General features: G+C 42.7%; 2 protein-coding genes and 1 pseudogene across 3 annotated transcripts in view; 2 read left to right on the forward strand and 1 right to left on the reverse strand.

Annotated features, from left to right (window-relative positions):
- ZW10 (zw10 kinetochore protein) overlaps positions 1 to 7,035 on the reverse strand; it is a 41,075-nt gene extending 34,040 nt beyond the window's left edge. For both annotated transcript variants that reach the window (XM_023208254.1, XM_023208253.2), the window contains exons 1-2: positions 6,792 to 7,035; positions 2,113 to 2,247 (exon numbers count right to left, since the gene is read on the reverse strand). In XM_023208254.1, the coding sequence (XP_023064022.1) occupies positions 2,113 to 2,247; positions 6,792 to 6,896 (240 nt within the window). In that variant the 5' untranslated portion in view covers positions 6,897 to 7,035. The remainder of the gene's footprint in view (positions 1 to 2,112; positions 2,248 to 6,791) is intronic.
- On the forward strand, positions 2,935 to 3,272 carry LOC111540153 (annotated as a pseudogene).
- A 4,943-nt stretch (positions 7,036 to 11,978) lies between the features above and the next one.
- CLDN25 (claudin 25) lies at positions 11,979 to 12,713 on the forward strand. Its single transcript, XM_023208165.1, has one exon. It carries the CDS (start codon positions 11,979 to 11,981, stop codon positions 12,711 to 12,713), a length of 735 nt encoding a protein of 244 aa, XP_023063933.1.
- The last annotated feature ends 15,284 nt before the right edge of the window (positions 12,714 to 27,997 follow it).

Genomic DNA, 27,997 nt, shown 5'->3' on the forward strand with positions numbered 1-27,997 from the left:
ATCCATGAGGCCGGGTGCAGTGGCTCACGCCCGCAATCCCAGTTACTTTGAGAGGCAGAGGTGGGTGGATTACTTGAGGCCAGGAGTTTGAGACCACTCTGGCCAACATGATGAAACCCTATCTCTACTAAAAATACAAAAATTAGCCAGGCATGATGGCACATGCCTGTAATCCCAGCTACTCAGGAGGCTGACACAGGAGAATTGCTTGAACCCAGGAGCCAGAGGATGCAATGAACCTAGATCACACCACTGCACTCCAGCCTGGGCAACAGAGTAAGAGTGCGTCTCAAAAAAAATGTAAAAACAAAATCCATGAAACTTTAGCAGGCTAACTTACTGACTTTCAAGAAAGTTAAAATCCTAGATCCCCTTCAATTCTTGACACACACTATGCTAGAATAGCTGGGCCCTAGATTGTAGAATCAGCCTGCTTACTAAAGTACTATGATTTTTAAGTATCTTCTTTGAGCCACTGCATTTCAAGGTATCTCTTTTTATTTATTGTTTTTTTTTTTACAACAGTCTAGCCTTCACCTTAATATAATCCAACTGTCTGTGAAAGTTCATCTGATATCCCATAGGCACCTTAAATTTAAACTCCTCAAATCTCTCACAAAAACCTGCTCTTTCTCTAGACTGTCTCAGTGAATGGAATGAAACCATGACCTAGTTCCCCAGTTATCCTTGACTCCTACATCCTTCACTCCCCACATCAACAAGTCCCAAATATCCTCTCTGAAATGTCACTAGGATCCATCAATTTTTCTCCATCCCCACTGCCACTGACTTTAGGGCAAATCACCACCCTTTTTTTCCTCGATTATTTTAACTGCCTCTGAATATTTTAACTGCCTTCTCATATCCTGGACTCATTTCCCTCAAGTTCTTTCTTCAAACTGCAAGCAGAATAGAATTCCTGAAATTCAAATCTGATGTCACTCTCTTGCTTAAAAACCTCTACGGGTTCTACAGTGCCATCAAGATAACGTCCACACTAACTTTATCATGTTACTACTAACCTGATATGCAAGGTCTTTGCTTACCTTTCTAATTCATCTTATGTTCCTTCCCACCACAATCTCTAAACATTTGTCTTATGCAATACTTGTAGCTCCCCAAAAGTGACCTCTCTCCATTACCTCCATGCCTCTGCCTAAAATTAACATTTATGGCTACTTACAACACTCTTCCTTCCCCTGTTGCCTATCACTTCCCATCTTGGTTTGGATGTCATTTCCTATAGTAAGCCATCCTTAGCTATATCTCCTCTCTCTAACTGCATTACTCCTATTTACTGTTATGTCACACTATTATTATCAGGTATGAGATTCACACCTTGAAATAAAAAACATTCTTATTCAGCAACTATCACAGTACCCGGCACCTTTTAAGTGCACAACAAATACACCAAATGTCTGAATAAACTTCTAACATACACCTATTGAAAAAAAATTCTCTATTACCAACCATAAATTTGAATATTTCTCCCATATGACAGAGTTTCAAATATTGAAAGTGTTTCTTCCCAAGGCTAAACATCCCCAGTTTATTTCACAGGTCTTCAAATGGTACAGTGTTCAGGGCTAAACCTTCTCATCCAGACCAGCCATCTTTCAAAATACAACAACCAAAACTAAATGAATTCCAACAGCCAGGATGTGGCCAGTAAAAGGTACAGAAAGCCAATTACTGTCTTGTTCCAGACACTTCATTTCTAATAGCACAGTCTAATATTGCACTATTGATACTGACTCCCTAATCAATCAACTAATTACAAATACACTCTGGGGATATTTTTTGTACTGTGCCAGAGGTGCAAAATAACAGACTGATCCACTCGCTTTGGCTACCACAAAGTGCTGGGGTTACAGGCGTGATGCACCGGGCCTGGTCAAATTTTCTTCCATAAAAAATAAGTTATTTAAATTACACTTCTGGAAAATACTTCTATTTCAGAATTGAAGTCACCCTACAATCATTTAGTTCAATCACCATTTACCAAACAGAAAAGTGAGGGTTTAAAAAGTTGTACACAATTAAGCTGTCTTAGGAATCAGGAAGCTGAACCACCTCCCTACAAACCTACCCAATTTAACAACTTATCCTTACCTCACTCTCTATCCTGGATTTCAGCAGGTCAATGTCTTCAGATAGCTTATCCACCTGGGTAATCAGGCCCTGCGCACTCTGCATGCTAGGCAGGAATTCACTGTACTTCTTGCTAATCATATTGCACACCTCACCCTAAAATACAAAACAGAATTACAATAAAAGACAGTGAAATGAGTAGAAAACTCTGATAAAAATATATTCATCTTCCACGAGGCATTTTCCATGTTAGAACCTTCTTGCCAATTGCCCACAACCATTCACTTTCCCTCCAGCCAATGAGTTTCTTTCAAAAAGACATTTCTCCCACCATGAGGGGTCTCATAACACTATTAGGGTGAAAGAAGACAACAATATCAAACATCACTATGTACTCCAAGAAGATGTACAACTATTACTGGTCGATTAAAACATTAATTAAAAAAAAGACTATGATCACCAAACCCCAACAGTGCCCAAGAGTTGTACAATTGCTAGAAAAGAGAAAGGTGGAGTCAGAAGTTCTCATATTGAACTATATCAGATTGTGGTCACCAATTTTAATGATAAATCTAATAGAAAAGAAAATAAATGGATAAATTAAATCCATAATCTATATATATCAATTTCTATTTTCTTGCCTATAACATTTTATGGCCTGATCTTAAAACCCTACATTGATTTGAGTTTCATCATCTCCTTTAATGCAAACTAACTTAAACAAAGTACTGAATACTGTGTATTGAATTATTCAATACCTTGAAAGATACAAGAATAAATTATGGCTCCTTCTCTGGGGAGGCAGTGAAGGCAGTAGATGCGGGAAGCCGGACTCCAGGCATCATGTACTACAAATTTAGTGGCTTCATGTTCAAGTTGGTGGGAGCATGGATTTCAGAGGCCTATAGCCCACAGGGATTAAAGCCTGTGGTTTCCACAGAAGCACCACCTATCATATTTGCCATACCAACTAAGCTGACCTGATTCCACTGCATATAATTTTGCTAGGAAAAACAAAGTTCCAGAGCTGAAGAAGTTTCTCCAGAAAGCTGATGATGTGCCCATCCACCTGAAATGAGGAGTCCCTGACCAAATGCTATACTGGACCACCATGGTGCTGACTATGGGCGGGATACTGCCTGATCACCCTCTACGTGGCTTCACAGCCCCAAAAGAAATGAGTTTGCGCCAGAACAAATAAGGACTGGTTTGCTTTTTGGCATAAACCGTTTGAATTATCTTTTTCATTGTTTCTGTTAATTTTTTGTTTGTTTTTGTTGTTTTTTTCAGAGTCTCGTTCTGTGATCCAGGCTGGAGTACAGTGGTGGAATCTTGGCTCACTGCAACCTCCACCTTCCGGGTACAAGCGATTCTCCTGCCTCAGCCTCCCAAGTAGCTGGGACTACAGGCATGCGCCACCATGCCCAGCTAATTTTGTATTTTTAGTAGAGACAGGGTTTCATCATGTTGGCCAGGCTGGTCTCGAACTCCTGACTTCTGGTGATCCACCCACCTCAGCCTCTGAAAGTGCTGGGATTATAGGTGTGAGCCACCGTGGCCAGCCTAATTTTTTTTTGTTTGTTTTTTAACTTGGATGATACATGTTTCCAAGAAAAACAGAAAGATATGAAGACAGTATTTTGGCTTGCTTATGAAATGCATATGGCTTGTCAGAGCTCATTCAACAGTTAAAGCCATTGTTTAAAGAAATGATGCATCCCGGCATTGTGGCTCACACCTGTAATCCCAGCACTTTGGGAACCCAAGGCAGGTAGATCACTTGAGGTCAGGAGTTCAAGACCAGCCTGGCCAACATGGTGCAAACCCATCTCTACTAAAATACAAAAAAATTAGCCAGGCGTGGTGGTGGGTGCCTGTAGTCCCAGCTGCTTGGGAGGCTGAGGCAGGAGAATCACTTGAACCCAGAAAAAGCAGAGATTGCAGTGAGCCGAGATCTCGCCACTGCATTCCAGCCTGGGCGACAGAGCAAGAGAGAGACCACCTCAAAAAGAAAAAAAAAAAAAAAAGAAATGATGCTGCACTCTGTGTTTGTGCTCCTGATTTCCCTGGAGGTTCTAGACCTCAGGCACTTCAGGAGGCAATTTTGTTTTTTTTTTTTTTTTTTTGAGACAGTCTTACTCTGTCACCCAGGCTGGAGTGCAATGGCACGATCTCGGCTCACTGCAACCTCCCAGTCCCAGGTTCAAGCGATTCTTCTGCCTCAGCCTCCATAGTAGCTGGGATTACAGGCGCCCACCACCACACCCAGCTAATTTTTGTATTTTTAGTAGAGAAGAAGTTTCACCATGTTGGCCAGACTGATCTGGAACTCCTGACCTCAGGTTATCTACCCGCCTTGGCCTCCCAAAGTGCTGGGATTACAGGCGTGAGCCACCGCGCCTGGCCAAGGTTGCATTTTTGAGCATAGGGTACAGAAGCCTCTCTGGATTTGGATGTGGCTGAGGAAAGAAGACAGAAGCCAAGGCCATGCACATAAAATGAGGGGTTTGAGTTAGTACTCACCTGAGGGGGCGGGGGTGGAGCAGGGAATGGGGGTTCCATCTTGCAGTAAAATTTTAAAAGAAATAATTTTTAGCCTGCCTCAATTCCTTGGGTGGTTCATTTCAAAGGGTTATTTGCCTCATCTCATATCTTCAGTGAAATTTTACGTGTAATTGTGTATATTTATTCCACCATGGGAAGAGAGAACACCTGTTTAGTGTTGCACTTTAGATTGGTGTCTTGTTTTGTTAATGCAGCTGTGCCACAAATTCTCCTTTATTTTTTAAAAATGTTATGACTTTAAATTGATTTTTTTCTCTCTCTTTTTGAGATGAAGTCTCACTCTGTCCCTCAGGCTGGAACGCAGTGGCGCAATCTCGGCTCACTACAACCTCAACCTCATAGGTTCAAGCAATCCTCCTGCCTCAGCCTCCAGAGTAGCTGGGATTACAGGCGCACAACACCACGCCTGGCTAATTTTGTTAAATTATTATTTATTTTGACAGTGGAATAAATACATGAATTTGAAAAAAACGAATTGCTTGCCCTCAAATTCCTAGGTAGTAAAGATACTATATACTTGAGCAACAAAAATACAGGACTGAAATGTAATACAGCAACAAAGTTACAAAGCCTTCCAGGAGCACAAATGAGAAAGAGATCCCCTCTCCCTGAGGGAAGATAAAGACTTTTTTTATGCAGGAGACATTTGAAATGGAACTTGAAAAATGGGTAGAAATACTACAGGTAAAGATGGAAAAATGGCAACATAAGCAAAATATGGGATCAAAAAAAGAGGGGACAGCAGAGAAAGTAATTTTCAATTTGCTGAAGATCCAAGTTGGTAAAGGAAACTAGTGAAAGGAAAGAAAGGCATGTTGGGTTCAGAACACATAGGAGCTAGGGTAGCTTGCCATGCTACAGTAGCTTAAAAATCTGTCTTCTTTCCATCACATTAAACAGTGGTGAAAAATCTGAAAGCCATATTAAAGAAGAGATGTCAGGGATATGACTACTTAAAATTCAGGAAACTACTTTTGTAAAATCAAGAGCTGTTGGGAAGGGTTATACCTGTGCCTTTATTGTGTGTGCCAAACTTGCCCCCTCGAAACCCTACTTGACTCAAATACAAAAAATTTTAAATGCAAACAACTGAAGATGTGGGCAAATACTGGCAAGGCAGCAATATTGGTGCAAAGCAAAACTGTGTGTGGCTACCTGCTTCCAGTTTTTGTATCAACCTCAAAGCAGCAATGTCTACCTAAGTACCACTGACACTCAGCACAGCTTCAAGTGCTTGTAGATGAAGAAGTTTTAAAAACACATTAAGAGGCCGGAGACGGTGGCTCACGCCTGTAATCCCAACACTTTGGGAGGATGAGGCGGGTGGATCACCTGAGGTCAAGAGTTCAAGACCAGCCTGGCCAACATGGTGAAACTCCGTCTCTACTAAAAATACAAAACAAACAGAAAAAAAATTAGCCAGGCGTGGTGGCGTGCGCCTGTAATCCCAGCTACTCAGGAGGCTGAGGCAGGAGAATCGCTTGAACCCGGGAGGCAGAGGTTGCGGTGAGCCGAGATCACTCCAGCCTGGGCAACAGAGCAAGACTCCATCTCAAAAGATAGATAGATAGATAAAAATAAAAACATACTGAGGGTTTGGAGTATTTTTTAATGTCGGGGAGGGGGAAGGTGCAATCCTCCAGGCTATTTTATTCATCAACACATCAAGGAGTAGGTGGAGGAAATAAACACTCATCGATGGAAGAAGGGGAAGGGGAAGGGGGATCCTGTCTTTTCTGTTTATCTCCTGCGCTCGCTCCCTAGCTTCCTCGGAGCTTCCAGTTGCTCCTCCCACTCTGCTGGTCTCTTCAGTCTCCCTATTCCCGCGGCACACCCCTCCCCAACATAACTCCACTCCCCAGTGCTCTCCAGCCACCGCCTCCTCGTCCCCACAGTCCCAGGCCTCCTCGCCTCCTCAGTTCCCAACCCCTGTCTGGGCTCCCCTCCAAGATCCCTCCTCAATCCACACACTCTGGGCCTCCCCACTCCTCATTCAGCCCCCACAACTAGATCTCCCCGACAGGCCCCACTCTGCTGTCCCCACTCTGCCCTTAGCCCCCAACTCCTCTCTCCAGTCCCTTCACACATGGACCCGGCGTCCCCTTCCAGTCAGCATACAGCTGCCCCGCTCTCACCTTAATCTCCTCCACCCGCCGGGTCAGGCGGCTGATCCGGGTCCCCAGATCCTCCTTTTCCAGCCTCCCGGAGTGTGCCAAAACTTCTGTCACGAACGAGGCCATGGCCAAGACGGGAATCAATGCTGACTGGGTCACTCTCGTAGCCAGCGCGGCAGCTCCCGTCCCGCCGGCCGTCTTGACGCGCGGCCTGCCGGGAAACGGAGTCTCGAGGGCCTCAGACCGCCGCCCGGCGGGCGAGAGGCGCACTACAACTCCCAGCAGGCACCGCTCCAATCCCGGGATGGGATTTCCACGGTGTCCCGTAGTTGGCAAACTGTATGCAGACGCGTTTTCTTCTTTAGTTGTTTTCAAAGTTTGTCGCTTCCCGCCCGTTTTTCACTGGAGGAAATTAAACGTTTTTAATGACCAGGTCTAACTGAATCTTTCTAAACTTCAAAAGGCTTACGTGTAAAATTACCTAACTGAAAGAGCCAACGAGCCCATTTCGATCTTTTTTCCTCAACTTTTATTGGGCCGCTGTGGCACCAGAAGCTATGAACGGCGCCCTCTGGAGTTGTGTAAAGAAGTGGCGTCACCTCATTATAAATAAAAGGTTGCCTGTAATTGCATCTATGAACATATATTACATCTACGTGATACATTACACATTTACATTACCTACATTACATATTTATATTACTTAGATAGACATAATATTAGTCCTGTGTGAACAAGAACAAGATACTTAGTACTTTGTCAGATTATAAATATGTGTGTCAAAAGCTTTTAGAAATGGTTTATTTTAATGCATTGCATATAGAAAGATGTTCACAATATTCTATGTATCGTATGGTTCCTTTTCAAAAACATAAGTCTATAGCCATTGTTTGATCAAAAAACAAAAAGTAGGTAAGTATGTGCGTAAAGGACAGACATCAAATTATCCTATAGGTGGTGGATTTATGGTGTTTATGCTCTTCTCTGCCCTTGCTTTCTCTATGCTTCTGCAGTAAACATACACAGTCCTCCCTTGGTATGGGGGGATTGGTTCCAGAAACCTCCCCTGCCCCCATAGCAAAATCCATGGATGCTCAAGTCTCTTACATAAAATGATGTAATGTTTACAAGTAATCAGAACACATCCTCCCCATACACTTTAAATCCTCTCTAGATACTTATAAGACCTAATACAAATCAATCTAAATACTATATAGTCGTTATATTGTATTTTTATTTGTATTATTATTTTTTGTATTTTTTTTTATTAGTTTTTTTTCCAGGATATTTTTGATCTGTGGTTGGTTGGATCCATGGATACCAAGAACCAAATGTACTGCTTTGAATAAAAGTAAAAGGTTTTTTGTTTTTTAAAAAGGTATATTGTGAGGGTTGACCCCCAAATAGGCACTGACCCTAAGATCCCTCACAATTTTAAGTGTCTGCGAGATAATCTGCTTATCCCAGTGAAGCAAGGGCTGATTCATGTGCCATAAGCAGAGGAAACAAAACTGGGATTGACAGAAGAAGCACTGAAAACAGTCAAAACATCGAGAGAAACTCCTTTCCTTGGAAAACCAAATCAATCTCTTTTTGGTAGACCTGTCAACTTTACTTTGAATGCTAACTGCACTAATAATAAATGCCCAATGACAAAGAATGACTGACAGATGAAAATTCTGAAACTTTGTACTGCATATTTATTAAGCAATTATCACATAGCAGACGTTGTGCTAGGTCTGGGGACCCACAACATGTGAATACATAATCACAGAAAAATATGATAATTACTAATCTGTAGGTAGATGAGGGATGGATCTAGATTTAGTGGAACCTAAATCTTATGCAGTTGCAGGGAGGGGAAGGACTCTTTAAGAAAAAGAATATAAAATAATGAATACAAAATTAGATGCCAGTCTTAGAAGGGACCTGTGAAAGTAACGAGCCCCGAAGTTTAATCTGCCCCTGAGGAAGGTGCAAATGGCAGAGGAAATACTGGAGGAGAAGCACCCAGTCTCTGACTGAATCAGAAAGGTTTCACAATGTTAACATTTACAGGAGGCCATTGCTTTGGACTGAGTTCCTGCACTAAGCCCAACAGACCAAACCAAAATGGAGTCACTCATGCTAAAGCTCTGCTTCACCAAACCAAAACTAAGCTGTCTATCTGACCTTCTGAGAAATCAGGAGAATGAGAGATAGTCACCAAATTCCCAAACCTGCCAGTTTCAGTCAGCGTGATGATGAAGTTCCCTCTGTTTTAATTCTTACAAGAAATGAAGCAAGATTGGGACCTGAACTAAACTGATGCCAATCAATCAGTTATTTTCGTATTGTTCTGTTTCTTGGTTCCCACCTTACAAGGAAATTAAATTTGAAACAGCCAATCTGCTTTATGTTCTTTGTTTCTCTTTTCTTCAGCCTTTTTCTTTCTCTAAAACCAACCTCCTCTGTTCAGCTCATCAGGACACTGATTCTACTTTATGGAATGAAGTGTTGCCTGATTCTAGAATCACAAATAAAGTGAATTAAGATCTTTAAACTAAATTTGTTGTAATTTTGCCTTTCGACAACAGTAATGAGAAATCTGAAGTGAGAATGAAAGGAAGTGCTACTTTGAGATTGAGGTTCTGGGACCTCCCTCCAGAAAACCTATCTGTACATACCCACAAAACACAACTGCCTAAGCTCTTGCTTCTTCCTGAGCAGAGAGACTACTGGGTAAGGTGAAGAAGGTCCAAGGAAAAGTCAGGGAAGAGCCAGAGTTAGGCTGAGAAAGGAGAAGAAAGAGCATGCAGCATGGACTGCGATGGCTACACACAGTCAATGCATGCAACAATGAATGAATACTTGAATTTTAAAAAAGAAATTAGTAGATGCATGTGTTCTGTATTCCCTCATTAACCTCACCTTCTTCATAGTTCACATTTATCATGGCTTATATGTCTCCCAATTCACAGATGTTCACAAATCATCAGGATAAGGCAAGGAAGTCAGGAGCAAAGTCTGAAAGGATTCCTCCTGGCCTATCATGACTCACATACACATGACATACCTGCATTCAAGAAGCGAAGTAGCGAATGCATTATTTCTGGCAGAGGACAGTATAAGCAGACAGTGTTTCCAAGTTTGCACAGTATTTTCAATCATGTTGCTATAATAGCAGCATAAGGTGCCTACAATTTGAAAAAGCAACCCATTTGCTTCAAAATAGTATGAAAGGGAAGGAGTGGGTGCAGGTAGAAATGAAGCAAGATTGGGACGAGTGGATACTTTTTGAAGTGGAACGATGCGATATGGGATTTCTTTATACCATTCATTCTACTTTTGTATATGTTTGAAGTTTTCTGTAATAAAACACAAAAGAAAAATGAGCACTTCAAATGATTCTCTGTGCCTTCCCCCAAAACCTCACACCACTGATAAACACTGGTATACCAGATGTCTTAGGTGTTGAGCCATCATCAGTTAGACAAAGTCAAGATTCTCCTTTCTCAGGATACGTCTCTTCCTTTCGGAAACACCTTTGCTTTCACTTCATATCTACCACACAGTGTGGAGTAGGTTAATTTGTGAATAGGGAAACACATGAGTCAGACATTCATGACTCCAACAGAATAAATCCATTTTCTTCTCTGTCTTGCTATAAAGACTAAGTCTCACCCACATGCTGTGTCACCAGTGTGCAGAGGCAGCTTCTGCAGCCTGGGGACAAGAACATGAAATGTCCGAGTTTGAGCTGCCTGGCTCACGTTGTATCTGTTGTTTACCGGCTGGGGGACCTTGGCAAGTTACCTGAAGTGTATCGTACAGTGACAGTGTGAAAATTAAGTAAGGATAAAGTGTATAGCCAAAAGTCTGGCATTTAGCCGTACGCAGTAAATGCAAATTATTTCCTTTCCTGTCAGAACCTGCTACTTGGCAGCAACAACAAACAGGAATGGAAGCTGGTATGATTACCATTTATTATAGCTGCTGTCCCGGCAGCAAGGGAAGCCTGGGGAGGGAGCACCTCCCTCTGGGGATATTCTGGGTTTGGGTAGGTTCCTTGGATTGAGGAATTTAAAATTATTTTGTAAAATTAATATTTGTGTGCTTTTGTAATAAAAATATTAAGTGATAAATGTATAAAATACGTAAAATACATAGGTAAGCACAAATAAGGAAATAAAAGTTATGCATAATTTTATCACCAAAATAATCATGTTAACATTTTGTGGTCTACACAAACACACACACACACACACGCACATATTTCTATATATTCTTTTTCTTTTTCTTTTTTTTTGAGATGGGGTCTCACTCTGTCACCCAGGCTAGAGTATAGCGGCATGATCTCAGTTCACTGCAACCTCCACCTCCCAGGTTCAAGAGATTCTCCTGCCTCAGCCTCCTAAGCAGCTTGGACTACAGGTGTGTGTCACCATGCCCGGCTAATGTTTTCATTTTCTTGGTAGAGGTGAGGTTTCGCCATGTTGCCCAGGCTGGCCTGGAACTCTTGGCCTCAAGTGATCCACCCACCTCAGCCTCCCAAAGTGCTGGGATTACAGGCCTGAGCTACCATTCCCGGCTGCATTCTATATATTCTATGTACTGTTTGGTCACTCGCTTTTCTCACTTAACGATATATCAAAAATATTTTTCATATCATTAAAATTCTTTCTATAAAATCACTTTAAAATGACTGCCTAGTATTAACAAAAAATGACAATTCTTAACAATATTTCAATGGACATTTTCATAAATCTTTGTACATATCCATGATACATTAGGTAGATTTCTGGAGATAAGGTGCTGGGTCAAAGTATGCATATGTTTAAAAGTATGACACATAAAGTCATGTTGCCCTTGGAAAAGATTATATCGATGTGTATTTCCAGAACATCGATCCTTCTTGTGATCTCAGAGCTGAGGAGTGATTGATTTTAGTTTATGAATTTATTCATCAGATATGTATTGATGGCTCCCTGTATGGCTTTTTTGCCTGTCATGGGACCCTTCCCCAGACTCCACACCCACATCTGATATTGGACACACCCCCTAAACCCAAACATTGCCAATTCCTGGCACCTGCCTCAGCTGCTGCTCAGAACACTGAAACAAGAGCCCTCTCCCAATGTGAAAGATCTTCCACTCAAGTAGTCCCTGCTAACCAGTCACTGACGCACTCGTGCTCCTTTTCTTTCTGTATCTGTGGTGGGAGTGGCTATGGCCTGGAGTTTCCGTGGGAAAGTCCAGCTCGGGGGGCTACTTCTCTCCCTCCTTGGCTGGGTCTGCTCCTGTGTTACCACCATCCTGCCCCAGTGGAAGACTCTTAATCTGGAACTGAGCGAGATGGAGACCTGGATCATGGGGATTTGGGAGGTCTGCGTGGTTCGAGAGGAAGTTGCCACCGTGTGCAAGGCCTTTGAATCCTTCTTGTCTCTGCCCCAGGAGCTTCAGGTAGCACGCATCCTCATGGTAGCCTCCCAGGGGCTGGGCCTATTGGGGCTTTTGCTCTCCGGCTTTGGGTCTGAATGCTTCCGGTTTCACAGGATCAGATGGGTATTCAAGAGGCAGCTTGGCGTCCTGGGAGGGACTTTGGAGTCATCTGCTTTAGCCACTACTCTCCTTCCAGTCTCCTGGGTGGCCCATGCCACAATCCAAGACTTCTGGGACGACAGCATCCCTGACATCATACCTCAGTGGGAGTTCGGAGGTGCCCTCTACTTGGGCTGGGCTGCTGGTATTTTCCTGGCTCTTGGTGGGCTACTCCTCGTCTTCTCATCCTGCCTGGGAAAAGAAGATGTGCCTTTTCCTTTGATGGCTGGTCCCACCGTCCCCCCATCCTGTGCTCCAGTAGAGGAGTCAGATGGCTCCTTCCACCTCATGCTAAAGCCTAGGAACCCGGGCGTCTCGGACTGGCTTCTGCCAAGGATCCGTGGAATAAAGGAATGTCCGTAGAATCCTTTCTCACTCCAGGTTTGTTTGCTTCATTTTGAGGGTGGTGGTCACTGTCCCACTTACCAAGGATGTGACTGTGCTGATGATATGGTAGCCCTCATTTCAGAACAAAAACTCAGGGCACAGTATCGAACAAACATGTTTTTCTGATTTGAGATTTTATTTATATAAAAATGCTTTAAAACTCATAACTTTAATTACATATTTGATTCTTTCATTACTAAGGAAAAATATATTACAAAATTGCAACCATCAGAGAAAATCTAGTGTGAATAGGCACTTACTGTTCTATATAGGTTAAAAAAAAAATGTTGAAGAAGGTGCCTTGGCAAAGGAAAATGAATTATTGGCCCAGAACAGCATCGTAGGACAGAAATCCTCTTTGTGTCCATTTTCAGCCTCAGGTGTACAATTTGAAAGAGAGCTTCACAATATACCTTTGCTGTTTTATAGATCCTTAATATCCCAAAGGAGAGACATAGTCTTGTTTCTGCCACATCGTGAGGCGATGAGCAGTCTACTCTGTCTTCCCCACCTGAAGGTTAACAGTCAGTCTAAGTGAGTGGTAGGGTGACCAACTCTCCTGGTTTGCCCAGAACAAGGTACTTTCAGTGCTAAAACTAGCCAAGTCCCAAGTAAACTGGGACACAGTGATTACCTTAGAATGACCGTGTCCAAATACTGCCCAATGTGAGCATGTATATGAAAGAAGTAGCTTCTCAGAAATGTCTTTCACCATGTGCAAAATCACAGTATAACTCCTTGAATTTTTGTTTTGTTGTGTTTTTTTGTTTGTTTTTGTTTTTGAGACAGGGTCTCACTCTGTTGCCCAGCCTGGAGTGCAGTGGCATGATCATAGCTCACTACAGCCTCAAACTCTTAGGCTCAAGGGATCCTCCTGCCTCAGCCTCCCGAGTAGCTGGGATTACAGGCATGAGCCACCAAGCTCAGCTAATTTTTTAAATTTTTTGTAGAAATGGGGCCTCGCTATATTGCCCAGCTGGTATCAAACTCCTGGCCTCCCCTTAAATTTTAACCTGAGTGTCAGCAGACCTACCCAGGTTGCGGCTACAAATCAAGTCCCTTCCTAACCTAAGTTCCTTTGCTTGCTCTGCCTGCAATGGCAGGCTCTTTCCTGACTACCCCACCTCAGGTCTTCCTCCGGCATTTCTGCAGGTCCTGAAGGAGGAGCTTCCTGTTGCTCATAAACCTGTTTGTCAGCTGCAATCATCCTGCAGCATCCACCTTGTTCCTCTCCCTGCCACCTTCCTCCACTCCTGTAATCAGTTCAAGAATCACCATTGGCCCTGCCAACAATTCCCTCAGGAGAGCAGCTAAAGGGGATGGCTCCTAATGCCCCAAGTAGGTCACTTCTCCAGGTTCAGAGGCATGCTGGATTCCTCACAGTACAGGGGACATTCTTCCCTCCCCAAGCTGGTGCTCTGCTTTGTCAACTCAACTCTGAGGTCTCACAACGCTTCTCACCTCCTGATAAAATAGCCCCAATATCACGAGATAGCCATTGCTCAAGCAAGAATACACACACTCAGACACAAGAGTAAACAAATTTGCCAAAGTAGCCCAGGACTGTTCCCTCCTTAGAAAAGTACCTTTTTTTCCCCCCCTGCAGAAATGGAGTCTGCACAGGTGCAACTTCATCTTCTGCAACTCTTACCTTCTTACCCAGAACAGATTTCTCTGGAAGTCACAATTTCTCTAGAAACTCCTTTTCCTTTTATGGCTGTCCTTTTATGTATGTCTACTTGGCACGCACAAATCAAAATGATCCCTAGGCAAATACAGCTCTGAGTACAAAGGGCCAGTTTGCATCAAAGGTATATCCTGGCTTTCCGTGTCTGGTAGGCCAGAAAATGGTTTCCAATGCCTGTTATATTAGCTACTCCTTCTCAATAAAGTTTCAAAGCTCTTTGGACCAAGTTTCAGTCAGGGGTGAGGCTCAATTATCTAAGCATTTTCTTGACCTCCCAGTGTCTACATGAAAGAATCATTTCATTACTCATCCATCTGATCATTTATTCACTCACTTAACAAACATTTATTGAGCACTGACCATGTGCTAGGAACCAGGATAAAATGGTAAGACAAAATATATTCCTGTCCCTCATTCAGGCAAATTAGGGAGACAATTTTTTTTTTTTTTTTTTTTTTTTTGAGACGGAGGTTCACTCTTGCCCAGGCTGGAGTGCAATGGCGCGATCTTGGCTCACTGCAAACTCCGCATCCCAGGCTCAAGCAATTCTCCTGCCTCAGCCTCCCAAATAACTGGGATTACAGGCGTGTGCCATCACACCCTGCTAATTTTGTATTTTTAGTAGAGACGGGGTTTCACCACAGTCAGGCTGGTCTCAAACTCCTGACCTCAAGTGATCCACCCGCCTCGGCCTCCCAAAGTGCTGGGATTATAGGTGTGAGCCACTGCACTGAGCCAGGAGACAAATATTAATGTAAAATCACTCAAATAAATGTAAATAGTAACTTTGACAACCTTTACAAATTTGGAAAGGTACATGGTTCTATAAGATCATGCAATAGTTTAATCAACTTTTATCAATGTAAAAAAGAGAAAAACATATATACATAAAAAAGATCATGCAATAGGAGGGATTTAACCTGGTCAGTGGTTCACAAATCGATAATCAAAGGAAGCGGTAACTGGCTGAACAGTAAAAGGTGGGTAACAGTTCCAGATGAGGAGGGGAGAGGAAGATGCATAAGGTGAAGCTGGCAAAGTAGGAAGAAGCCAGACCTTGTAGGGCCTTGTAGGCCTCAGTAAGGAACATAATCTCTATTCTCAGGAACATGGGAAACCAAGCACATGGTCTGGGAACAGGAACTTGACAGCAGTAACCCACTCTCCCTTTTCTAATGACTTGTCTCTATGAAATTTCCTTATCACACAGTTGTGTTGGGCTTACAGGTAAATGTTGGTAGTTTTACTGAACATATCTTGAAAATTTTTTCAGTTTTGGAAGAGCAGATATTATTTGTTTTGCTACTGAGGAAAATGAGATTCCGAGAATTTAGGTGACATGCCCATGGTGAGTAATTAACTGACTCAAGACTTGAAGCCAGTGTTTGCACCATGGCAGTCTTTCTTCACTTTGTCCTATGACCTCATGGGATGGGTTGCCTAGACAATCGACCAGATCAAAGGAAAAACTCTCCCTGAAGGCCAGGCGCGGTGGCTCATGCCTGTAATCCCAGCACTTTGGGAGGCCGAGGCAGGCAGATCACCTGAGGTCAGGAGTTCAAGACCAGCCTGGCCAACATGGTAAAACCTCATCTCCATAAAAATACAAAAATTAGCTGGGCATGATGGTGGGTGCCTGTAATCCCACCTACTTGGGAGGCTGAGGCAGCAGTTGCAGTGAGCCACGTTCCTGCCATTGCACTCCAGCCTGAGTGACAGAGCAAGGCTCTGTCTCAAAAAAAATAAAAAATTTCTCACTGAAGTCGATGGAGAAACCAAAGACCTTCAAAATAAAACCCCCCTTTGTGCTTATGCTGAGGTTTAAACAGGGTCTTTGTTGCCAGGTGGCTCACCTGCTCCTGCTGGTGGTTTGCAGCCCTCACCTGAATCCCACATTTGCAGGTGCTGATGATATTTTTTCATCAGCAAGTGATTATGGCTTCCTCTGCAGAGAAATGGACACTAACGATTTGTTAAGAAAATATTCTGTCTTCCCAATTCTCTTTATAAAGGACAAAAGGAATTTTTAAAATGGGTGTGGGCAGAAACTCTTGATGACATACTGGCCATGTGGCCAACAGCATGTCCTTCCCCAAAAAGGGAATGTGATCTGCATTCTAGTGGGAATCCGCATTTAGAGAAAGAGTCTGAGGAAGGAGATGCTGTTCACCTAAAACTGCCACTGTTTTTAGCCACCTGCTAAATAATGAGAGATGAAAATAGAACTAATTAAAATCATAACTTCAACACAGCTTTTTCTCATATAGATCTGTGGCAGATTATTCTCACATCAAAAACATTTCTTTATTGTGGTTACACATGGAGAGGTGTGTAGTCATATGTATCAGAAAGAGGAAGAAACATTAATCAATCAATATTTCAAGCCAGAAGTATTTATTATGTGCAAGGTAGTGGAGGAAAATAACTCAGGGACTCACCAAATTTGATGCAGTTAGAGTTTAGGCACTTGGTCACTTGGTGCTATCTTCTCCATCAAACTGTCTTTGGGTTTGAAAATTTCACCAATGGGAGTGAAGGCATTCCAGAAGGTCTCTATTAAAATACTCATCCGTAACCCTTCTGAACTTCTGAATTAGCTCTAGGGAAAAGTCCTAAGGGAACGTGATTTGGGGATGGGAAAGAAGTCAGAATGGTTTCAAGGGCTTCTGGCCAGGAGATGTGTCCTCGCAGCCAAGATCAGGACAATAAGAAACTCAGGAAAATGTTTGTTTGTAGTCACTGGTCTCTTAGGGAACTAAAAGAAGATGTGGTTCCCTTTCTACTCCATCAATCGATGGATCTATTATTTTTTAACCCAGTTGTTCTTCTCATGACCCCATCTACGTTTATAGGACGTGGAATGAACTTTTCTGTTGCCCAGAGTTTTGAGTAAAGCCTCAAAGCCCTGTCCCATAGGTGATAGTGCCCTATATTCTAAAGAGATGGGCTGCTAAGAGGTGTCCAAACTGGTCCACCTTCACTCCCAACATCCCACAGGAGAGGAGTCCAGAGTCATTAAGGGAGGATTCCTGGAAGGGATTTCATAACAGTCTAGAGTATTATTATGTTCTCTATCCTTCTTAGCGAGGAATGGGATGGAGGTGGACCTTGAGAGAACCACTTGCAGGTCCAAGTTGTTCCCAAGAGGGAAGACTGGCATCTGAGACACCCCCATCCCAAACCTGCTGAGCCACAGAAACTCCGTGGGCCCGCTCCTGCTGCAACCAGAATGGAGCCCAAGAAAGCTCTTGGGAAAATGTAGGCAGAGGCCTAGAGGCAGGTGTGTGACCTCCACTGAAGCAGCCTGAAGGCAGGAGGCTTGTTGGAGTGGGACAGCAGCAGCACCTGCACTTCTGCCTTTTACTAGGACAAGGTGGTGAATGTCCTATACCCAAATGGGTGCTGGAGAAGGCAATCGGGGTGATGTTCCAAAGTGCCATTGGAAAGTGTGAATGATCAGGGCAGGACCAAAGAGGTAAGAGGTCAATCAGAAAACCCAAAAGTATCGGCGAATGAATGGCGTGTGAAGGTTTTCTACAGGGCCCTCTGAAGAGCTCATAAAATGCTCCCTGCAAGACCCAGTAATTGGGTTCCTGTCATAATAAAGGACATTGAATCAAGAGAGTATTATAAATGACAGTATTTTTTAAAATTTTATTTTTATTTTTTAATAGAGGCAGGGTCTCACTATGTTGCCCAGGCTGGCAACTGAACTCCTGGGCTCAAGGGATCTTCCCACTTCAGCAACCCAAAGTGCTGGGATTATAGGCATGAGCCACTGCATCTAGACAATGACAGGTTTTTGGTTTTTGTTTTTTTGAGATAGAGTCTCGCTCAGTCGCCCAGGCTGGAGTGCAGTGGCGCAATCTTGGCTCACTGCAAGCTCCGCCTCCTATGTTCACACCATTCTCCTGCCTCAGCCTACTGAGTAGCTGCGACTACAGGCGCCCACCACCACGCCCGGCTAATTTTTTGTGTTTTTAGTAGAGACAGGGCTTCACTGTGTTAGCCAGGATGGTCTCGATCTCCTGACCTCGTGATCCGCCCGCCTCAGCCTCCTGAAGTGCTGGGATTAGAGGCGTGATCATTGTGCCCGGACGACAGTTTTTTAAGAAATAAAAAATGCCCTTTGAGCATTTTTTCCTATAAACTTTCCTCCCCCAGGCTCTGAGGGAACCAAATTGGGGGTTAGCCGAAGGAATGGGGGAGGGAGAGTGAAAGAAATCCTCCATCTCCTTCCTTACTGCTGGTCTGGGAACCACTGGCTGAGGCCTGAACTAAGGACAGGGGAGAAGCACTGAAACGAATGAGAGTGAATTTAGATTGAGACTAGCCTGGGCTCTTTCATACATGAAAATCATTCTGTTTTCCTACTCATACATGACAATAAACGTTCAAGATCTTTTAGATGCTATCAAGGAGAAAGAATGGGAAAGATCATTTTGAAAGTAATAGTGGGCCAGGCGCAGTGGCTCACACCTGTAATCCCAGCACTTTGGGAGGCCAAGGCAGGCAGATCACGAGGTCAAGAGATCGAGACCATCCTGGCCAACATGATGAAACCCTGTCGCTACTAAAAATACAAAAATTAGCTGGACTTGGTGGCAGACACCTGTAGTCCCAGCTACTTAGGAGGCTGAGGCAGGAGAATCGCTTGAACCCAGGAGGCAGAGGTTGCAGTGAGCTGAGCTAACACCACTGCACTCACTCCAGCCTGGGCGAGAGAGGAGGAAGAAGGGAGGAGGAGGAGGAGGAGGAGGAGAAGAAGAAGAAAGTAATAGTAAAAACAAAAACAAAGCTGTCAACTCACCATGTCCTATCAATCAAGTTCAGGTCAAGTTCAGGCCATTCAATAAGATGACTAAAGAAAAATATATCTAAAACAGGATGAGTCGATCTGGATTTTTTTTTTTTTTTTTTTTTTTTTTTAAGAGACAGGGTCTCACTCTGATGCCTAGTTGGAATGTAGTCATGCGATCATAGCTCACTGCAATCTTGAGCTCCTGGACTCAAGCGATCCTCCTGCCTCATCCTGTGATGTAGCTCAAACTACAAGCATGCACCATCACGCTCAGCCCAATCAGATCTGAAATACTGCAATTTTTGTATGAAGCATAAGCCCCAATCCCCTCAATAACACTGTCTTCTGTCACACTGGCTAGTATGAACACATCCACTTGCCAGAGGCCCATAACTCCCCGGATATCTTGATAATACACCCCAATTATTTAAAACCCACGTGTAGGCCCTATGACCACGTGTAGGTCAGGATAACCCTTAAAATTCTTGCCCAGATGATGAATTTCCCTGTGAGAACTGCATTTGCATCTGCATCTTTACACTGAGTCATTTCTATGTCTATTCTCTTCTTTAACCCTTAAAACACAGCCCCCAGGTAAATATTTTCGTTTTATAGATCAGAAAGAAAGGTTCAGCCAGTATTTGAACTCAGATCTGTCAGATTCCAATGTCACTGTTCTTTTCATGGAACCACATCTTATAAGACATACTGATTCAGTAATGACTTATCAGGAAAGCTGTAGAACTGCTTAACCTATAATGAGCTCTGGCTATTCCATAAGTAGAGACAGTCGAGATGACTTTGTGAATGACAATACTACTTTCAAGTCATCACTAGGGATTCTGCCTTGGCTGTTAAAATCTAAGTGCTAATTTGGGAAGATCATCTTCACCATGCAGTGAAACATCTAGCCCATCACCAGGACTCTAGATAGAAAACCAACCATCCCTCTATGAATTCTACTCATATCAGGACCAGCAAATATTTAATTTTGAGAGCTCACTATTGGCATTCCTGGGTACCACTTTTGTGCCAGCTTATCAATTCCAAGTCATCTAAATTCTTCAGATGGTTTCTAACCTCTACTTGTACTCAAAGTTAATATTCCTGCTCATTAATTATCATAATTTCTTGTCCTGCTGGGATAGCAGGGACAACCCAGGCTTATCTTCTTTTGAAAAGGAAAGAGGCCAGCTTTGTGCCTTGTTGGACCCATTCCTGGAATAGATTCTATTGTCCTGTCTATAAATGGCAATCAGATAACACAACAAGGAGATTGAGGGGTCATCATAAGTGGCCAACAACTTAATGGGCAATGAAGCAATCAAAGGTGCTGTTTTGCTTTGAGACAGAGTCTCACTCTGTCCCGACTAGAGTGCAGTGTTGTGATCTCAGCTCACTGCAGCCTCTGCCCTCCCAGGTTCAAGCGATTCTCCTGCCTCAGCCTCCCAAGTACTGGGATTACAGGCGCCCACTACCACACCTGGCTAATTTTTGTATTTTTAGTAGAGATGGGGTTTCACTGTGATGGCCAGACTGGTCTTGAACTCCTGACCTCAAGTGACCCACCCGACTCAGCCTCCCAAAGTGATGGGATTACAGGCGTGAGCCACCACACACAACCGAGGGTGCTAAAAGGAAGACATGGTAACATCCTTAAAATCTCTTAACTCTCACCTATGCTTGTGTACCTTTACTATACACAGACACACACACACACATCTCTCTTAAGCCAGTTCTACTCAGACTTATAGTAAATCAATGTGTCAGTTTATTGTTCAACAACTTAAAAAGAAGGTAGAGAATTTTTTTAAAGGTTCAGGAAAAAGCAATGTAATGATTGATTAGCTCAGAACTCCAACTTATGAGAAAACCTTAAGGAACTGATGAGTTTTTGGTAATTAAAGGAAAGGCTAACTGTACAGAAAATTATATATATATATTTCTATATCGCCACTAGAGTCAAGTTTAAAATGATGAATGTGCAGAAGATAAAAAGTATTAATTTAAAAGGTATGTAATCTTTTTTTTTTTTTTTTTTTTGAGATGGAGCCTTGCTCTATTGCCCAGGCTGGAGTGCAGTGGCGTGATCTCGGCTCACTGCAACCTCTGCCCCTCCAGGTTTAAGCAATTCTCTGCCTCAGCCTCGGAGTAGCTGGGATTACAGGTGCGTGCCACCATGCCCAGCTAATTTTTTTGTATTTTTAGTAGAGACGGGGTATCACCATCTTGGCCAGGCTGGTCTTGAACTCCTGACCTCGTGATCCACCTGCCTCGGCCTCCCAAAGTGCTGGGATTACAGGTGTGAGCCACTGCGCCCGGCCGGTATATAACCTTTAATCTATCATTGAAGGAGGTTCTACAGACCTTTTGTAAAACCAGAGTGTTGATAATGTAAAATCCGTTTTTTGTTTTCGTGTGTGTGTGTGTTTTTTTAGTAGGTATAAAAGTTCTATAGGCCAGGTATACTGGCTCATGCCTATAGTCCCAGCTTTTTAGGAGGCTGAAGCGGGAGGATCGCTTGAGCCCAGGAGGTCGACGCTGTAGTGAGCCATGACCATGCCACTGCATTCCAGCCTGGGTGACAGAGTGAGACAGTTTGAGAAAAGAAAAAAGTTATATGAATGAGTAGCTCTCAGCTGTGACTGTATATCAGAATCACCTGTGATACTTTCTAAACCATAAAAGCGTCAATGGCCCAGCCCAAGTCTAACAGCTCAGTGTCTATAGGGTTGAGGCCTTGGCAGCTGTGGTTTTTAAAGTGACACAGCTGATTCTGAATTGGAAGCCAAGGTTAACAACCACCACTGAAGAGTTTTTTATTAAAAATGCAGGAAAAAGGGCTGGGCGTGGTGGCTCACGCCTATAATCCCAGCACTCTGGGAAGCTGAGGCAGGTGGATCACGAGGTGAAGAGATCGAGACCATCCTGGCCAACCTGGTGAAACCCTGTCTCTACTAAAAATACAAAAATTAGCTGGGCGTGGTGGCATACGCCTGTAGTCCCAGCTACTCAGGAGACTGAGGCAGAAGAATCGCCTGAACCAGGGAGTTGAAGGTTGCAGTGAGTTGAGATCATGCCACTGCACTCCAGCCTGGGCGACAGAGCGAGACTCTGTCTCAATAATAATAATAATTTTAAAAAGCAGGAAAAAAAAACTTACAAAAGGCAAAAATAAACAAAGCTAATAATTACTTGAAAAGACTAATTAATAAACCCCTGAAAAGACTGACTGCAAAATACTGAAAGCAAAAAAGATACAAATCACCCAGTATCAGTAACAAAAGACAGATATTACTATACAGACCCTAATTAGAAATAAAAAGTCGGCCGGGTGTGGTGGCTTATGCCTGTAATCCCAGCATTGTGGGAGACCGAGGCGGGCAGATCACGAGGTCAACAGATCGAGACCATCCTGGCCAACATGGTGAAACTCTGTCTCTATTAAAAATACAAAAATTCACTGGGAATAGTGGTGCGCACCTGTAGTCCCAGCTGCTTAGGAGGCTGAGGCAGAAGAATCGCTGGAACCTGGGAGGCAGAGGTTGCAATGAGCCAAGACTGCAACACTGCACAATAAATAAATAAATAGTTACAAGATAAAATTATGAACTTCCTGTAAATAAAATTTTAATTTTAGATAAAATGGACACACTTCTAATAATTTTCCGAAACTGATACAAATAAGCAACCAGAAAGATCTGAAAACCCCACATATCTGAAAGAAACTACATCTATAATTAAAAGCATTCCCACAAACCAAAATGACAATTCCAGGCTCAGATGGCTTCAACAATGAATTCTTCCAATCAAGGAAGAAATAACCCTATTTTACCCACACTATTCCAGAGCACAGAAAACGAGACCACTTGCCAATGCATTCAATAAGGCCAGAATAATCTTGACACCAACACCTTAACAAGCACATTATAAGAAATGAAAATACAAGGTCAATCTGTCTTATGAATATTCATGCAAAAATCCACCTACATATAAGAAATATCATGGTCAAATTTACCTTATTCTGACAACACATGGCTAGTTTAACATTGGAGATCAAGAAATGTAATTCACACATTAACAGAACAAAGAACGAGACCTATGTAATCATTTTGATATACATACAAGCATTTGATAAAAATTCATGCTTAAAAAAAACTCAGCAAACTAGTAACAGAAGGAATCTTTTTCTACCTAGTAAGTGAAATTTACAACAAACCTACAGCATACTTTATGGTGAAATATTGAACTCCCCCCACCACCAGATAGTAGGGGACAAAGATGCCCACTTTTCACCATCTATATATTCAGCATCGTACCAAAGGTCCTAGTAAGTGTAATCAGGCAAGAAACATAAATAAAAATTGTAAGAATTTGAAATAAAAGTCATCATTCACAGATTACCTAATTATGTATAAAAACATCTTCTGAAGTCTATAAACTACTAAACATCAATTCACTTCTAGATATGAGAATAAAAATGCAATCTGAAAAATGACATTTACCAGAATGTCAAAACATAAAAAAACCCAGGCATAAATCCTTTGGAAGAGGTGGAAGACCTTTATATAAAAATTAAGAAAAAGCTTTAAAAAATAAGATACACCGGCCGGGTGCGGTGGCTCACGCCTGTAATCCCAGCACTTTGCGAGGCTGAGGCGGGCGGATCACAAGGTCAGGAGATTGAGACCATCCTGGCTAACCCTGTGAAACCCCGTCTCTACTAAAAATACAAAAAATTAGCCGGGCGCGGTGGCGGGCGCCTGTGGTCCCAGCTACTCCGGAGGCTGAGGCAGGAGAATGGCGTGAACCCGGGAGGCGGAGCTTGCAGTGAGCCGAGATCGCGCCAATGCACTCCAGCCTGGGCGACAGAGCGATACGCCATCTCAAAAAAACAACAACAAAAAAATAAGATACACCATGCAGATGTCAGTTTTTCCCAAATTATCTCGTCACTGTAAACTTAATAAAAAATAGCTGGAGATTTGTATGTGCACGTATGAAACTAACAAAATGATCCTAAAATGTATGCCAAAATGCAAAGGATCAAGAATAGCCAAGAGGCCAGCCTCAGTGGCTCAACGCCTGTAATCCTAGCACTTTGGGAGGCCTAGCTGGGAGGATCACTTGAGCCCAGGAGTTCAAGACCAGCCTGGGCAACATAGTAAGACCCCCATCTCTACAAAAAATACAAAAATTAACCAGGTGTTGTGGCAAGCTACTGTTGTCCCAGCTACTCAAGAGGCCTAGGTGTATCACTTGAATCTGGGAGGTCGAGGCTGCAGTGAACCATGATCACACCACTGCACTCCAGCCTGGGTGACGAGACCCTGTTCAAACAAACAAAAAATGAAGAGCCAACACAATCTTGAAGTACAAAACTGGAGGGAAGTTGTTTTACCAGAAATCAAGAAATAAAGACTTGTTACAAAGCTATACTAATTAAGAAAGTGTGAAGGCCGGGTACAGTGGCTCACGCCCGTAATCTTAGCACTTTGGGAGGCCAAGGTGGGCAGATCACCTGAGGTCAGGAGTTCAAGACCAGCCTGACCAGAATGGCAAAACCCCATCTCTACTAAAAATACAAAAATTGGCAAGGTGTAGTGGAGTGTGCCTGTAGTCCCAACTACTTGAGTAGGCTGAGGCAGGAGAATCACTTGAACCCTAAGGCAGAGCTCACAGTGAGCTGAGATCACATCCTGCACTCCAGCCTAGGTGACAGAGCAAGACTCTGCCTCGAAAAAAAAAAAAGTGTGATATTTGTACAAGCAGACAAATAGGATAATGGAACAGGCAAAAGAGCCCAGAAACAGAACCCTGTGAACACACCTGATATATGACAAAACTAGTAGCATTGCAAGGCACTGAAAAATGGACGATACTTTCAATAAACAGGGCTTTGTCAATCAACTATCAAAGGTGAAACTTGCCTTGGCATGGTGGCTCACACCTGTAATCCTAGCACTTTGGGAGGCCGAGGCGGGCAGATCACCTGAGGTCAGGAGTTCAAGACCAGCCTAGCCAACATGGTGAAACCCCGTCTCTACTAAAAATACAAAAAGTTGCTGGGCATAGTGGCGTGTGCCTATAATCCCAGCTACCTGGGAGACTGAGGCAGGAGAATCGCTGGAACCCAGGAGGCAAAGGCTGCAGTGAGCCGAGATTGTGTCACTGCACTCCAGCCTGGGCGACAGAGTGAGACTCTGTCTCAAAAAAAACAAAAAAGGTGAAACTTCCCAAAGGTAATGGAATATCTTTATGACCTTGGGTAATAATTTAAAGAGGACATTATAAACACTAACCATGAAAGAAAAGATGAATACATTCAAATATATTGATATCAAAAACTTATTTTCATCAAGACACCAAGAGTGAAAAGCCAGAGTGGAAGAAGATACATGCAATGCATACAACCAATAAGGACTCCATAGCTAGAAGATATAAAGAACTCCTATAAATCAATAGGTTAGAGACAATAAATCCAACAACAAAAATGAACAAAAGACCTAAATAGGTATTTTACAAAAAAACAATGACCAAAGGCCAGTAAGTACATAGAGAAGCTCGATGTTAGTATTCAGGAAGTGCACACCGAAACCACGAGATTATCACTGTGCACTTTCCTGAATGGCTACAATTAAAAATACTGATAAAACCAAATGTTGACAAGCATATGGAGCAACTGGAACTCATAAATCGATGGTGGGATCAAACTGGTATTACCATTTTGGCTACATGACCTGGTAATTTTACTTGTAGTTATACACCAACAGAAATGGATTCATGTGTGCAACAAGACATGTACAATGAATGTTCTTGGTAGGATTGTGCATTAGCAGCCAAAAATGGGGAGCTCAAAGGACAATAAATGGTGAATATGGTCATACAATGAAATCCAATAAACTGAGCAAGGAAAATGAATAAACAGCTACATGACTTCTGACACCATCCCTTCTATCCTACCTTTGCTACATTCCCAGCACTCCACTTGATCCTTGTCTCTTATTCACTAAATTGTTTTGTTATATGTTATCTACCTCATATGTTCTTGAAGTGGATAGGGTAAAGATGAGTTAGTATGCCTGCTAGTTCTTAAAGGAGCTAACAAATCCAAACAGAAGATGATTGCAATTCCAGTTAACCCAGTCTAAATCCAGTCTCAAGAGAATTTATGCTGAGATGAGGTATCCTGCTCAAACCCTTGAATCATTTTGGGTAAGGGTCACATCGGTTTCTTCTTCCCCATATCCTTATTCTTCTCAAGCTTTTAAAAAGGTAAAAACCAGGCCAGACACAGTGGCTCATGCCTGTAATCCCAGCACTTTGGGAGGCCAAGGCGAAGGGATCGCTTGAGCCCAGGAGTTTGAGACCTGCCTGGGCAACACAGCAAAACCCCATCTCCACTAAAAATACAAAAATTAGCGGGGTGTGATGGTGCACACCTGTAGTCTCAGTTACTTGGGAGGTTGAGGTGGAAGGATCATTTGAGCCCAGGAGGCGGAGGTTGCAGTGAGCTGAGACTATGCCACTCACTCCAGCCTGGGGGATAGAGTGAGACCCTGTCTGAAAAGAAAAAAAAAAAAAAGAAGAAGCTTAGCCTGACAGCTGTGAAAAAAACAAACAAACCAGTCTGAGACCTTAGTTTGTGGAGGCCTTTGGTTGTACCTAAAGGTAGCTGGCTACTGTTAGGAGTAAGAAACTATTCATCGTTCTCAGGACTCCCACTGGTGGATCCAAATGATACAGACTACTCAGCACCACACACTCCAAATGTCCACCTGTTCCTTTCTTGGCCAACTGTAGATTCCCAATAGCTGACCAGGAAATAACTACTGTGAAGAAGACACAAAATATTTTACATGACTACCAAGGGCAGTTGAGCAGTTGTTAAAAGCACAGGCTATGAAGTCAGACACACCAAGGATTAGTGTGTTAGTTCTACCACTTACAAGATCTATGACCTTGGATAAATCATGGTCCCTATCGTCATCCCAGGGTTAAGTAAAATAATTTAACTGAAGCACTGCACACAGGACTCAATATTGACAGGGATTAAAAAGTGAAAGGCAAATGGTGGTACACAGAACGTTAAACTGTAAAAGGTAATCAGTAAGAAAACTGATGAACTTCCCATGAAACAAATCTTTGCAACGAGTTTTAAAACACTAAAGCACCTCTGAGTATCTGTAAAACATGGCCTACCATTAATCAAAGTACAGTTTGATCCTTGAAAAACATAGGCTTGAACTACATGAGTCCACTTACATGAGGTTTTTTTCAACCAAACGCAGATCGAAAATAAGAGCATTCACAGGATGTGAAAACCCAAGCGTATGGAGGGTCAACTTTTCCTATATGTAGGTTCTGCAAAGCCAACTACAGAATTTGAGTATGCATGGATTTTGGTATATGCAGGGGTCCTGGAAGCAATTGCCAGTGTCTGCTGAGGGATGACTATATAAGAAACTCCATTTTAAGAAAACTGCTGTTTTTGCATTCTAAAATTTGACAAATTACAAAGTAGATGAGCTTACATGCAATGCAAATAGCCAATGAGATTAAAAAGTATCACTTACCAATAGGTGCTGCTCAAGAATTGACTGTTGCCTTTTATTTCAAACACTGGCACTTCAGTCCCCATCAAGTTTATCAATCCTTTAATCTACTTTTTGGTTTTAAAGAAGAAAAATTGGAACAAGACAAATACCAAGTACGTCCATTTCCCAAATGGAAAATACATATTTAAATAAAGACCATACTGCACACCAAAGG

This window comes from Piliocolobus tephrosceles, chromosome 13 (genome assembly GCF_002776525.5).
Source record: "Piliocolobus tephrosceles isolate RC106 chromosome 13, ASM277652v3, whole genome shotgun sequence".
NCBI classification, from domain to species: Eukaryota; Metazoa; Chordata; class Mammalia; order Primates; family Cercopithecidae; genus Piliocolobus; species Piliocolobus tephrosceles.